The sequence below is a fragment of the Equus quagga genome, chromosome 9 (assembly GCF_021613505.1).
Source record: "Equus quagga isolate Etosha38 chromosome 9, UCLA_HA_Equagga_1.0, whole genome shotgun sequence".
Lineage (NCBI taxonomy): Eukaryota > Metazoa > Chordata > Mammalia > Perissodactyla > Equidae > Equus > Equus quagga.
Window position 1 is genome coordinate 9,564,086 of NC_060275.1, and position 15,570 is coordinate 9,579,655.

The 15,570-nt window shown below is 35.3% G+C and overlaps 1 protein-coding gene across 4 annotated transcripts in view; it reads right to left on the minus strand.

The window, feature by feature from the left end:
• The window catches only part of CCDC102B (coiled-coil domain containing 102B), a 283,254-nt gene that overhangs the window by 187,632 nt on the left and 80,052 nt on the right, over positions 1-15,570 (minus strand). For 3 of the 4 annotated variants that reach the window (XM_046672095.1, XM_046672096.1, XM_046672097.1), the window contains one exon: positions 10,707-10,820. The exons of the other annotated variant lie outside the window; for it this stretch is intronic. In XM_046672095.1, coding sequence (XP_046528051.1) covers positions 10,707-10,820 — 114 coding nt within the window. The remainder of the gene's footprint in view (positions 1-10,706; positions 10,821-15,570) is intronic. 4 annotated transcript variants of the gene reach the window in all.

Below are 15,570 nucleotides of genomic sequence, written 5' to 3' on the forward strand. Positions count from 1 at the left end.
CACCATTGAATTACTAGGTCGTATAGTACATAGTATACAATACATGCAGAAGGAAAGATCGAATATATAATTTAAGAAAACATCTTGAAAATATTTTTTTGTTTGTTTTTTAATAAAGAACAAAAGATTTTTCTGACCTCTGTGTTTTCCCCTACCTTACCCTAAAAAAATCTGGCGATGAATTGTTCCCTGTTAAAACATGTTGTTCTTCTGGTGATCAAAATATTCCCCCCAAATCCACATAATTCCTGAGGGAAAGCAGGAATTTTATGCTTCATTGTCAATATCAAAAAAACCTTTTTAATATATTCCTCTACTCAACAGAAATGGTCTGAATTTTTTACAGATCAGACCACCCTTTTTATTACGTTTATTACCTGCCAATACTGCAGTCTCTTACGGTCTCACCTGCTGTGCTCCTTTTCACTCATACTCCCTATCTCTTCCTTTGCTCTTTACCTGGCTAGCTGCTGTCCATCTTTCCCATCTCTTTCTCAACATCTTTTCCATCAGTTGCATACAGCACTATACTTTACCTGTCAGAGTAAGTAACACACTGAATCTAACTGTCTGGGTTTGCTTGTTCGTTTCCCACTGTGGCCATTTCTACAACACCATTGAATCATCAGTGTTTAACCCTAGTGCCAAGCACACTGGAGATGGATGATAAATATTTATCAAATAAACGATTGAATAAGATAATGAAGTAATGCCTGAATGAGCATATGAATTATTTATTTTTGTTGTCTTGTTTTGTTTTCCACTTCACCATTATGGCATTTTGTCTATGCAGAGAGAATACAGTTGGTGCTCAATAAAGAAAAGTTCCCTTTTTAAACTCCAATCAATAATACAATTTCTGGGTGTGAAAAAATTACACAACAAAATGTCTGTTTTATCTTGCATAAGCAAAATAAAGAGGACTACTTATCCAATCATTAGTTAAATTGAACATTTCAGCGACCTGGGCCTTTTTTTCATAATTAGGAAGCAGAATTTTAAAAGTGAGTAAATACATATATCCTGAGGGAGAGGAAAAAAAACAAATGAATACATTTGATCCCTTTAATTTATATCACATTGCGTTCAATTAGGATGAGGAAGAAAAAGAAATTATTTTAAGAGCATTTTCTTGTACTATACGGGAAGATTTTAATCCTAATGCAGTAGCAGAGGCAATATGTGTTGATTACTAAACGAAGCTTAGTACGCTAAGCTAGAGCACTAATCTAGAGCCGGAAGAGCCCATCGCGGGTAATTCGCTAACATCAGAAAGGGAATGGGTGAAATGAGGGACTAGAATATGGTATATTTTCAGGTTCTTTCCAGCTCAAGACTTTCATGGTCTTTGTCTGTATGGTTGACAAAGATTTGCCTAAGCTTCAATGCTTGAGGAGATATATGCAACATTGTAGATGAATCGGGAATGGGAAAAGAGATTCTTCTTCCCTTGGAAAATCTTACAGTCTAATTTTGGAGTCAGATTATTCACATCAAAAGATGCATTCCCTCCATCAAACATTTATTGGAAACCTACTTGGCGCCAGAAACCGTGGAAGGTGCACTTGCTATAAGACAGTATTCTGAAACACAGAAGCCTTTACAATTAAGGAGAGAAAGAACACACACATGTGGAAGTATTCTGAATTCTTTATGGGATATGACAGAATTATGTACAGTATTACTAAGATCTAAAAGTCTAGACGGTCAGTTCAATATAAGATACACTAAATGAAATTTGAATGGCAAGGGATAAACATGTATTTCTTCAGTGCCCACTACATGTAATGTATAATTTTTAGTACTTTACATATACAAATGGATTAATCCTTTTGATAAGCTGTTACTTAAACGCTGCTTTGCAGAAAATCAAACAGACTCAGAAAACCTATTGCAAGGAGATCAGAGAGCAAGATAACGCCAGGATAAGAATTCGGGCCTGGGTCTCTTGGATCCCCAAAATGGAAATAAAATGGGGGATGCCTATTTTCAGAGGAGTGTATGGAAAAGTTGGAATTTATCATACATATTGAAAGAGGATTAGGATTTTTAAATTGAACTTTTATTTTAAGATAATTGTAGATTCTTAAGCAGCTGTTAAGAAATAACTAAAATAAATCTCATGTGCCCTCTACCCTGTTTTCCCCAATGGTAACATCTCGCACCCCTAGAGTACAATGTCATGACTAGATATCAACAATGATATAGCCGAAGTATAGACTATTTCCATCATGACAAGGATGTATCTTGTTGCCATTTCATAGCCACACTCACTCCTCTCTCATCACTCCTCAATCCCAGCAACCACTAATTTTGTCGTTTCAATAATGTTATATAAATGGAATCATAGACTACATAGTTTTTTAAAATTGGAATTTTTCACTCAACATATTTCTCTGAAGATTCATCCAGATTATTGCATGAACCAAGGTTCATTCCTTTTCATTGCTGAGGAGTATCCCAAGGTATGGGTGTTATGGCTTAATTACTCACCCATAGAAGATTATCAATATTGTTTCCAAATTTTGGCATTGACAAATAAAACTAAAGATTGATGTATAGGTTTTGTGTTAATATAAGTTTTCATTTCTCTGAGAGAAATACCCGGAAGTGCATTTCTTGGTCACGTGATAGTTGCTATTTGGGAACTTGCCAAACTGCTTTCCAGTGTGATTCTATCCTTTACATTCCTTTTAGCAATAGGTGGGTGATCCAGCAGCTCTGCATCCTCCCCAGCATTGCTGTTGTTGCTATCTCTTATTTAGCCATATGGTAGGTGTGTGGTGATAGCTCACTGTGATTTTAATTTGCATTTCCCTGATAGCTAATATGTTGAACATCTTTTCATGTACTTATTTGCTGGAGACAAATCTCCTTAGTTTTCCTTCATCTGAGAATGTCCTGACATATCATTGTTGATATCTAGTCATGACATTGTTCTCTAGAGGTGCAAGATGTTACCATTGGGGAAAACAGGGTAGAGGGCACATGAGATTTATTTTAGTTATTTCTTACAACTGCTTTTGGATTGACAATTATTTTACAACTTGGATAATTGTGTGCTACTTCTTTCTGGCTTCCGTGGTTTCTGATGAGATATTCACTATTATTTGGATTTTTTTTTTCCCTATAGGTCAGGTGTAATTTTTTTCTTGATGCTGTCAAGATTATTTTTTCTTAATTTTCCATAAGTTTGACTGATGTGTCTTGATGTGGATATCTTTGAGTTTATGCTGTTTGGGGTTTACTAAGCTTCTGGACTGTAGATTTGACCCTTTTCCTAAATTTGGAAAATTTTCACCCATTATTCCTTTGAGTGCTATTCAGCCCCAAACTATTTCTCCTCTCATACTGGCCACCAATGGCAAAACCATTTGCTCTTTTATCATCCCACAGGCCCCTACCTCAACCCCTGTTAGCAAAGGCTGTTTTTCTTCCAGCCCATTTCCATTCTATCACGCAGATTGAATAATTTCTATTGTTCTCTCTTCAAGGTCACTGATTCTTTCCTCTGTCCCCTCCATTCATATACTTTTTAAAATTTTAGTTACTGAGTTTTTCAGTTCTAACTTTTCCATTTGTTTTTTCTTTGTATTTTCTATTTCTCGGCTGAGAATGTCTATTTCTTTACAGAAAATTCCTATTTTTTTCATTTGTTTCAAGGATGTTTGCAATCGCTCATTAAAGCATTTTTATCATGGCCACTTCAAAATCTTTCACAGGTAATTAAAACATCTCTGTCATCTATAGGCGGTCTTCTTTCATTCACTTTTAAGATATTTTGGTTCTTAATATAAGTAATGTTCAATTGTATCCTGGATATTTTGGATAGTATGCGACTCTAGACCTTATCTAAACATTCTGTTTTAGATGACTTCCTTTGACACTGCTCTGAAAGGTGAAGGGGCATCATTGTATTATTACTTCCAGGTGAAGGTGGGAGTCCAGCTTCCCCACTAGACTGCCATTGATATCTGATTGAGGGTGCTCCTTGTTATTGCTGAGTAAGGATGGGAGTTCCAACTACCCACTAGACTTCCCCAGCTGAGAGAGGGTAGAGGTGCAAGTACAGGCTCCGTACCTGATTTCCACTGACTCCATCAGGGTCTAGGGGCCTCATTACTGACAGAGGTGAAAGTCCTGGCTCCAATTCAGCCTTCCCTGCCCCCACTTCAGTAGGGAGGATTGGATGCCTCCTTTGTTGACTGGAAAGGCTGGAAGTCTAGGCTCCCTACACAGCTTTGTGAGCGGGGGTTGAGGTGGGGCACCATTGTTTTCTGTGATAGTTGGCTGAATTAGAGCAGTTTTCTGTCTTGCTAAGCTGACCAGTCCCCAGTCCTTCAGCTAGAGAAAGCCATCTTTTGCTGTATTGCTTTGTTTTTTGTTTTTCATCTGGGCCTGTTGGTGTTTACAGGTTGCTGGCTTTTTCAGCTTCAATTCTGGGATATATGCAGCAAAAAGAAAACCTGGAAAACTCACTACCATGTCATTTCTTAAATCTCAAGTTACCTATGTGGTATGCCTCTTCTCTTCAACTTTGAGATTCTTTTTATGTTTGCTTTATATATAATGCTCAGAGTTCTTAGTTGTACTTATTGGGTTAAGCAGGGGAAAGTATGTCCAGTCCACCTTCCCAAACTGCAAAAGGAACAGGATGAAATGTGTGGACAGGTGAGAAGAGAAAAGAACAAACCACAAATAAGAAATACGAAATCAAAATTCCTAAAAATTTGAAACTGAAATGTTGATGATATATTTTTCGGAATAATGCAAGATAAAATAATTAGTTTCTCTTAGGAAATGTTCATTCCAAAAATTTTGGTGTAAAAAATGTAGAAGGAGTGTTTCCTGATGATGGGTTTGCTTTCAAGCAGCAGCCACATTGTGGAAAGAAGCAATGATTCCCTGACTCAAAATGCCAATTGATTTCCATTCTAAACAAATTTCTCATTCCCGGGTCAAGGGACTTTGATCTTAAATATGGAGTAAAGATCAAATGTATCCTTTAGGCATATGTGTATATGCATATATTGAGATATATTCATTTATCAAGTGACTTTGTGTTCAGAGAATCCACCTCATTACACATTACCAAGAAGAGCCAGTTACTTAAATATTCTGGAGCCTTTTTGTCGGGGCTGCACTTTCCACTTCTCTGACCAATCTGATTTCCAAAATAGAAAGATCACCATCAAACTACTTCTGAAAGAGATTGGGAGGATTAAGAAATAAGTAGGACACCCTCGTCAAGAGAAAATAATACTATTATCAGATTGGTAGACGTTAGTAACAGACAATTTAAAAAAGTTCTCCACCATACCTGGGGATGATCAGTGGTTAAAAAATGTGATGCTTGATATTAAAATACTATTTTTTCCCTAATTCAAACAATATTCTTTGAAAATCCATCCTGTTTCTGGAGTCACTGCTTTGTAAACTCACAAGATGACGATAGACTAAGTTAGCAATGTTAGAAACCGATTGTGGCAGCATTTGGTTTCTGGATTTGAACCTCATTAGCTGGGTGGTGTTTGGTAAGTTAAGATGACTTGCTTAACAGTCTGAGCCTGAGGGTGTACCTCTGAGAAACTGGAACTAAATGAGAACGTTAGTAAAAAATTATTTCAACAACGTTTGAGGGGCTGGCCCCACGGCTGAGTGGTTAAAGTTCTGCGTGTTCCACTTTGGCGGCCTGGGTGCACAGGTTTGGATCCCAGATGCAGACCTACTCCACTCACCAGCCACGCTGTGGGAGCATCCACATAGAAAGTAGAGGAATATTGGCACAAATGTTAGCTCAGGGCTAATCTTCCTCAAGCGAAAACAGAGGAGGACTAGCAATGGATGTTAGCTTGGGGTGAATCTTCCTCACACACATAAAAATAAAATAAAATAAAAAATAATGCTTGAGGTTATTTTGTAACCTTGAGCAAGATAAGTTCTCTAAGGCCAAGTTTCCTTTAATATGGGTAAGAATACGTAGATCATAAGGGTGTCAAAATATTAAATGAGATCTTATATTTCAATGGCCCAACACTATATGTGTGATGTTCTCAGTGAATGATAGCTATTATAATCAACATTATATCAAGAAAAATCGGCAAATTACTAGAAAATGTATGTTTAGACCAATAAAACACATATTAAAATGACAGTTTTTGTATTAGCTAGGCAAATATTAAAAATAATAATGTCTACCATTGCCTCTAGAAGTAAAACGAGCATGTTTATACACTGCAGGCGAGTTAGAATATAAATTGAAACAATTTTTCTAATGGACAATTTGGCAATGTGTATAAAAGCTTCTAAAAATAAAAATTATCTTGACCAAGCCATACTATTTCTAGGAATTTACCCAAGCCATTTTTAAATGTCCAAAGATGTATGTGCACATGCATACTTACTGCAATGTTGATTATAGAGCTAACAATAAAAATAAACAGATTTTAAAAAATAGGTTATATTTTTAATTAAACTAGGGTACAATCACACAATGAGTTTTATGGTTCAACATCCACAAATCAATCAATGTGATACACCACATTAACAAAATGAAAGATAAAATTCATGTAATTATCTCAATAGATGCAGAGAAAGCATTTGACAAAATTTGACATCCATTTATGATAAAAACTCTCAATAAAGTGGGTATGGAAGAAATGTACCTCAATATAATAAAGGCCATATATAACAAGCCCACAGCTAACATCATACTCAAGGATGAAATGCTAAAAGCTTTTCCTCTAAGATCAGGAACAAGACAAGGATGCCGACTCTCACCACTTTTATTCGTCAGTATGGAAGTCTTAGCCAGAGCAATTGGACAGGAAAAATAAATAAAAAGCTTCCAAATTGGAAAGGAAGAAGTAAAACTGTCACTCTGTGCATATGACATGATATTACGTATAGAAAACCCTAAAGACCCCACCAAAAAACTGTTAGAACTAATAAATGAACAAATGAATTGTTGCAGGATACAAAATCCATAAACAAAAATATGTTGCAGTTCTATACACTAATAATGAGCTATCAGAAAGAGAAATAGAGAAAACAATCCCATTTACAATTGCACGACAAAGAGTAAAATGCTGAGGAATAAATAAATAACCAAAGAGGTGAAAGACCTATATACTGAAAACTACAAGACATTAAGGAAAGAAATTCAAGAATAGACAAATAACTGGAAAGGTATTCTGTGCTCATGGATTGGAAGAACTAATTTTGTTAAAATGTCCATACTACCCTGTAGAAATCAATCTACAGATTGAATGCAAGCGCTATCAAAATTCCAACGGCATTTTTCACAGAAAGAGAATAAACAATCTTAAGGTTTGTATGCAACCACAAAAGATCCCAAACAGGCAAAGCAATATTGCGAAAAAGAACAAAGCTGGAGGCATCATGCTCCCTGATTTCAAACTCTATTACAAAGCTATAGTTAACAAGACAGCATGATACTGGCATAAAAACAGACATATATCAATGGAACAAAGTAGAGAGCCCAGAAATAAACCCAGGCATATATGGTCAATTAAATTAAAACAAAGGATAGGAAAGGGCAGTCTCTTCAATAAATGGTGTTGAGAAAACTGGGCAGCCACACACAAAAGAATGAAACTGAACAACTGTCTTACACCATACACAAAAATTAACTCAAAATGAATTAAAAACTTGAACATAAGACCTGAAACCATAAAGCTCCTAGAAGAAAACGTAGGTGGTAAGCTTCCTGACATAGGTCTTGGCAATAAGTTTTTGAATATTACACCAAAAGAAAAAGCAACAAAAGCAAAAATAAACAAGTGGGCATACATGAAACAAAAAGGTTCTGCACAGCAAAGGGAACCATCAACAAAATAAAAAGGCAAACTACTGAATGGGAGAAAATATTTGCAAATCATATATCTGATGAGAGGTTAACATCCAAAATATATAAAGAACGTATACCACTCAGTAGCAAAAAAAATAACAATCTAATTAAAAAATGGGCAGAAGATCTGAATAGGCAATTTTCTGAAGATGACGTACAGATGGCCAAAAGGTACATGAAAAAGTGTTCCACATCACTAATCATCAGGGAAATGCAAATCAAAGCCCAGATGAAATATCACCTCACACCTGCTAGCACAGCTATTATCAAAAAGCTAAGAAATAACAAGTGTTGATGAGAATGTGGAGGAAAGAGAACCCTTGTGCACTGTGACTGGGAATGTAAATTGGTGCAGCCACCGTGAAAAGCAGTATGGAAGTTTTTCAAAAAATATAAAATAGAACTACCATATTATGCAGCAATTCCACTTCTGGGTATTTATCTGAAGAAAGCAAAAACACTAACTCAAAAAGATATATGTACCCCATATTCATTGCAGCACTATTGACAATAGGTAAGATATTGAAAACAACCTGTGTCCATCAATAGATGAATCAATAAGGAAATTGTGTCAGATATATATACACACACACACACAAACATATATATATATACGTACAAATGGAACATATATGCAATGGAATATTATTCAGCCAATAAAAGAATGAATTTTCACCATTTGCAACAACATGGATTGACTTTGAGAGCATTATGCTAAATGAAATAAGTCCGACAGAGAAAGACAAATATCAAATATCGTATGAACTCTTTTATATGTGTAATCTGAAAAAAAAACAAACCAAGCTCATAGATACAGAGAACAGATTGGTGGTTGCCAGAGGCAGAGAATGGAAGAAATGTATGAAGGGGGAAATAAACTGAGTTATTAAAAAAAGTTATGATATGATTTTAAGACCTAAACATAGCCAGTGTACGAAATAAAATAATACCAACAGAGAGTGGTCATTTGTTTTCTTTTCCAAGGAAAAGAGGTAGTTTCTATCCTAATTTAAAATTTAAATGCACATATATATACTCACATACACAACACACACACACAAACACAGGCTCATTGTATCTATATCTGTCCAATATTTGTTTTCTTTTGAATAACAACTTCTGTCTGCAGTCATTCAATTGACTATACCATTCAAGTGGACATAGTAAAAGAAACAGCCAATTCATGTCTATATTTGCTTTCAGCTTTCAGAGCTTCGTTAAGAATTTTAAAATCCTAAAATCATGTGTCATAGTACTTGAATGTCTTGTGAGAGATTGTCTTTAGGTGGGTCAAAGGTTAGTATCCTAATTTAAGGAAAACAATTGAGCTGTGTAGATATTAAATAGCTTACTCAAGGCCACATAACCAATAAATGAGTCTCAGAACTTTTTATTAAATCAAACTTAAAAAGTAACACATCAGAGATCCTATACTGCTATGGCTTCCGATGCATCCTGGAAATGAAGATATGAAGACAATATAATATACAGGCTTAAGTGCCTTCCTCTGTTTTTGTCTCTAACTGCTAAATAAGTTTTTATACATGTTGTGCAAGGCTTGATCAAAGATGCTTCCCAGACCTCAGAGCCAAGAAAAAGTGGTACTTATCCTGATGGTTTGATTCCTCTTAGAAAACAAAAGATACAAAAGCCATCATTTTTTTCTTTTTGACTTAACTGCTAGCAAGAGTTGTTTTTAACAGTTCAGTCTTTCTTATTATGGATCTCTCCATATGTCCTTCCTCACCCCAGCATCCCTTACATGACTCATAGAAGAGGTGGCAAGGGATGGCATTGATGCAATCAGGAACAACACAGGAAGAGCTAGTTCTGAGGAGCTTAGGTAATTCATGACACTAAAGCACTCTGCCAGGGGCAATTTTTCCCTTGCAGTATGTAATCTTTTCAAAAAGTCTGTGTGATAACTATTATTATTCTTATTTTCATTATTTCAATCTGTAAACTGAGACTCAGAGAGGCTTAAGGAGTTGACTAGAACACAGTAATCAGTAGTGATGCAGCTGCTTCTGGCTCCAAAATCTATGCATTTTCCATCACACTATGTTCATCTGATATAAAATATGCTGTGTTCTGAGTTCAATCTTTACAGAGTTTTCTAAGGAAGAAACCATCAAATACAAATCACTTTCCTCCCAGCCTATATTTTCACTAACATTTCCATTTCCTGAATTGTTCCTACACATTTGTATTCAAGACATCTTCCAGAATTACCTGTTACAAAATAAATAATTTATGATCTCCCACATTTAATGCACTAACACAATTTCCTATGAAGTGCCAATAACTCAACTCCCCACTCCTGTCTCTAAAGATGATAATTCCTCCTTTATCAACAAGACAGAGGAAACAGAGTTTAAAATCTGTGAAAATCAATTTGTCATTGGTGGTAACAGGAGTGGAAAATAAATGTTTGCACTATTTTACTTGGCATAACTGAGAAATGAATTAGCTATAATGCAGTGAGTTTACCCTGCCTGTTGCTAGCTGCCAATGGCCGTGTTAATTCCGCCAGAGGCTACACGTGGCACATCTTGTATGTCATTGGTCCTGATGATATATTACATCAGATCCAGCAGCTGACTGAATGCTTAATAAGTATTTACTCACAGTAAGATTTGTAATGGGCCAAAGTGGTTTTTCAGTCAAATATTTTGTCTTTATAATATTCAGATAATTCAGATCTAGTGATGAGCCAATATCATTCCATAGTTTTAAAAAGTAACTACAGATGCCTCAGTTATACTTCTTAGAATACTAGATCATTTAATAATTGTTAGATCTGTTTTGGTATGACACTCTTTATCCAATATCTTACCTCTGCTCTTAACTCATAGATCGCTCTATCCTTGTTTTGAGATTTCAATCCTTCCTTTACATCTTCTGGTATTTCTTCCATTTCATTTTCATGTTGACCATGAGGAATGTTAAGCTGAAAAAAAAGTAAAATTATAATCACCTGATGCTACAAGGGTCAGTTCCACGATAATCCACACTAGTCTTTCATTTTGCTTTTAGTTATTTTTTTTTCTATGCAGATTCTGGCAAGTTTTGTTGTTGCTATTGTAATTATTGTGGGTGAGCCATTTATATTTATACTTGTAGCCGAAAAACCCTAAGTTGTTAGGAAACAAATCAGAAAATCCCCATAAATCCAATTCGTTATTGAAAATTGGGCAAAACTCAGTTACTTCCACAGACTCCTGGTAACTGACCAAGTGGATTCTAAACTAATCCAATTAACTCTGATCTTTCAGCCTTGAATATTAGTACCACAGTACTCTACTTATGTCTATTTTTTATGAAGCACAATGAGTTTATAGATTCTAGCAGAGACAAACTTGGGCAATGGAACGACAAATCTATATGATGCTAGAGCTGGAAAAATATGTGGAGAACATCTCCAAAAGATGCCAATAAGTTGCCATAGTTTCGAAACTACTGCCAAAAAAATAAACAAACTCTAGTACATCCAGACAATGGAGTATCATTCAGTGCTAAAAAGAAATAAATTATCAAGCCATGAAAAGACATGGAGGAACCTTAAATGCATAATACTAAATGAAAGAAGTCAATCTGGAAAGGCTACATACTGTATGATTCCAACAATGTGACATTCTGGAAAAGGGCACAACACTATAGAGATAACAAAGAATCAGTGGTTTACAGGGGTTGAGGGAAAGAAGGGATGAATGGGTGGAGCACAGAGGATTTTTAGGGCAGTGAAACTACTCTGTATGACACTCTAGTGGTGGATGCATGTCATTACACATTTGTCTAAATCCATAGAATGTACAACACCAAGAGTGAGCCCCAATGTAAACTATGGACTTCGGGTGATGATGATGTGTCAATGCAGGTCCATCAATTGTAACAAACATACCACTGTGGTGGAGGACCTTGATAATGGAGAAGGCTATACATCAGTGATGGCAGGAGGCATATGGAAAATCTATGTACCTTTCATTTAATTTTGCTGTGAACCTAAAACTGCTCTGAAAAATAAAGTCTATAAAGAGAAACATAGGACAATGCAAAAAATCCTATAAATGCAAACAGTGGTTTTCCTCCAGAGCTGTTCTTATAATTAGAAATTTTCAGCAGAAGCATGAAATTTGATAGATATAGAAAACATGTAGACACATACACCTATGCTATTTTGTTTTATTAACTTATATTTTTCCCTAAAATATGTAGGTAAATGTTTCCAGAATTTATTTTATATAATTTATGTGTAATCCTGCAATAAATTAGAATATAAAAACTAACATTGCACAACCTATTTAAAATTAAAAAATAATATTAATCATAATGTTATTGTTAATAGTAGTATTAAGCATGTGCTAGTCTCCAGGAACTGGACTTGATATACATTTCCCTAGTTAATGCTAACAGTAATCCTACATGTTGATAGGTATTATTATCACTCCTACTTTAAAGAAGAGTAAAATATTTTTCTTAGGCTTAAGCAGCTTTCCCAAATTCACAAAGTTAATAACTGAAGGAAGAAAATTTTAAGAATGTTCTTGCCAAATTCTTTACATGAGTTCTTAATAATAAAGCAAGACTGCATCTATAATTATAAAACCAAAAGCCATGGTAATAATCTTCAGAAAGGCAATAAGATCATAGAAATAGACAACATAGGGAGAATAACAGAAGATACCATAGCCCCAGCATACCAGAAACGGACTACAGTGGAGCTAGGAGCTGATTCGCCAACTACAGAAAGGCTCCATGTTCAGAGCTGGTAACATGGAGGCACACATGGATGGCAAGAATGGAATAGGACCTATGCCACTGAGTTCATTGAAAGCCTGTCTAGGCATGGTTCACCCACTTTCATATAAGTTAAATAGACAGTGCAGTGTGGCATTAATCTGTGGCCAAAATGAAATTTTTAAAAAGTCACTTTGCTATAGAAAATAACAAATTGCAAGAATAATATGATAACAACAGGTTTTGTTTTGGGTTCACCAAAGCAAAATCCAACTCATTCTGGTAATTGAATACCCCCAGCTTAACTTTGGAAATATTGGTCATGAATTCTCAGGGAACTAGGTCAATCAATAAATCTTTCCATTGTTAACAGAACTTTCAATCGAGCCTACACTGAAAGGAAGGAAGAGGCAGGAAAACAAATTTTCATATACAACAGTGAAGGGAATTCACACCAATTACCAAAAATAATTCATTTTCATTCATCATTGTGAGTGGGAAATTGAGGATCTGTGGACATATGAAGAACCAAAAAATGAAAATAAATGGCTAAGATTAAGAAGCTACATGTTTGATAGAAAACAAACAAACAAAAAGCAGAAAAATGGTATGATTTAAGGTATGAAAGAATGTTATTTCAAAAAAACACAACTATCTTCAGGAAAAAACAAATATATCTTGCATTCATAAACTAAGGAAAGAGCAGTTTCAAAATTTTAAAGAATAATAAAGGATGATCCTTTGGGAAACTTAAAAAACTGTCTAGTCATTCTTCCTTTAGAAATATTTACTAGAAAAGTTGGAAGACAGCCTTGAATGTCAGAGTGTCCCAAAGCTCAGTCCTGTACCTGCTCTCTGTGTATTCTCTCCTTTGGACAGCTCCTGTGTACACATGGCATTGCATACTGATCAAAACGCTGATCATCTCCAAAAGTCTAGTTCCATCCTCAGGTTCTCCCCTACACTCTGGAACCGTGTTCCAATTTCCTACTTATCACGTCTATAGGCATCCAAAACTTAACACATCAGAAAGACAAAGTAGGCACTTGTTCCTCAAATCTGTTTCTCTGTCAATCTCTGCCGTCTCAATAAATATCCACTCCATCCTTCCATTTGATCAGCCCAAAAATAATGGATTTATTCTTACCCCCCCTTTCTCTGACATGCCACATCCAAACTGAAAACCAAATCAACTCAACTAAGCATTCAAAATACATAGTAAATTCAACCACTTCACACTACCTACACCACTAGTACGTTGATCAAAAACTGCTATGGTCTCTCACTTTTGTTAATTAATAGCTGCCAGACACTCTGTTTCTCCAAGTGGCTCCATACTCTCTTTCTCAAAACAGCAATTAAATAATGCTCTTTAAAAAGTAATTCAGATCATCCGACTCTGCTTCAGATCATCTCAACCTTCCCAGTGGCTTCTCAATCTCTTCAGAGTATAAGTCAAAGTCCTTGTTATCTGCTTGGTCCTGTTACCCCTCAGTTCTCACCTCCTACTCTTATCTCTTATTCTACTCCAGCTGCTCTGGCCTGCCCACTGTTCCTACATACTCCAGGAAGGCAAGAGCAAAAGAGGTAATAAAAACAATAAATGAAATATTGTCCAGCTGAAGCAAGTCAAACAATATATCAGGAAAAAAATTGATGAAAAGATTAATTACTGATGAACAGAAACAACTGTTCTCCCTCTTATGAAAGTTTGAGCTATTTAGATCATTTTAAACTTATACTTTGGTCTCAAAATTACCTTAATTTTGCCACTTACCTCTTCAACTTTATGTTGAGATGAATGGATTTGTAACTAAAATCTATTTAGCAGATGTAAAGTTGAAAGCTGTGGACATGTAGATACTAAAGATTATTAATTTAGCAGAATTATAAATGTCATCCACAAATGATGTATCACATTAGTTAAATTGAAAGTGCCAGAAATAGGAGGTATCTGATGATGTGAATGAGTCAGCATTAGAAAGCATTTTCCAAGTTCGTGCTCTTTTATTTAATATTTATTTAAGTGTCATCCCTTGTAAGACTTTTTTTCTGAAATTGCACCATAATAGAATTCCAAAATTCCTCCTTCCATACCGCGGTATTTGTGAAAGGTTAAACCAGGCAAGTTGTCATATCTCTGACTTCAGAAATATCTGCCATAATTTGCTTCTGGAAAATTAGCAACACTATATGTAAATATTTATTCTTCTACATTCAGATTAGTATGGAGTGGAAAATCTTTCTGAAGATGTCTAGAAAATAAAAATATTGTGTAACTTATAAATAAAAGTATTTTCTTATTCAGATAATGTAGGAAAAGAAAAGCTTATTTCAAAAAGGGCACAAAATAGAATCTAACATCCCCTGTTATGTTAATTTTGCCTCACATTTCATCCTTCAAAACAATCGAAAATGACTAAGTGGTTAACACTGATTCCAAAGATCTGGTCCTTGTGAAATATTGTGTTAAATATTTATGTTAATATTATTAACAATGCAGCATAATTCAAACTCTCCTGAACACCAAACCGACCGTTTCTCCCATAACTCTCAGCAAATGATCTTGCGGCTTCCTTCATGGAGAAATAGAAGCTTCGCATGGAAAAGATCTTCAACTTCTCTTAACAAAATCTACAAATCTGCATGCATCTACACAAATCTTTCCTCTTTCCTCTTGTTAAACAACTTAAATATCCTTCCTACAGTGAAAGTCTAATCATTCCATTTTTTCACAGGATTTGGTACCTTCAGCACTTGGTAAACTCATTCTAAGAATTGTACCACTCCTATATGTTCAAGATCTCTTGGCTTCTCCCCCATCAACATTTAATTGCTCAATACTTTCCATTTGGGTTGAAGAAGAAGATGTGAGAGATCAAGGGTAGAAGATCTTCCTTTTTTCCAGTCCTGGAGCTTCCATTCCAGCTCTTTGTTGTTTATATTCACCTTTTTCACAGGCT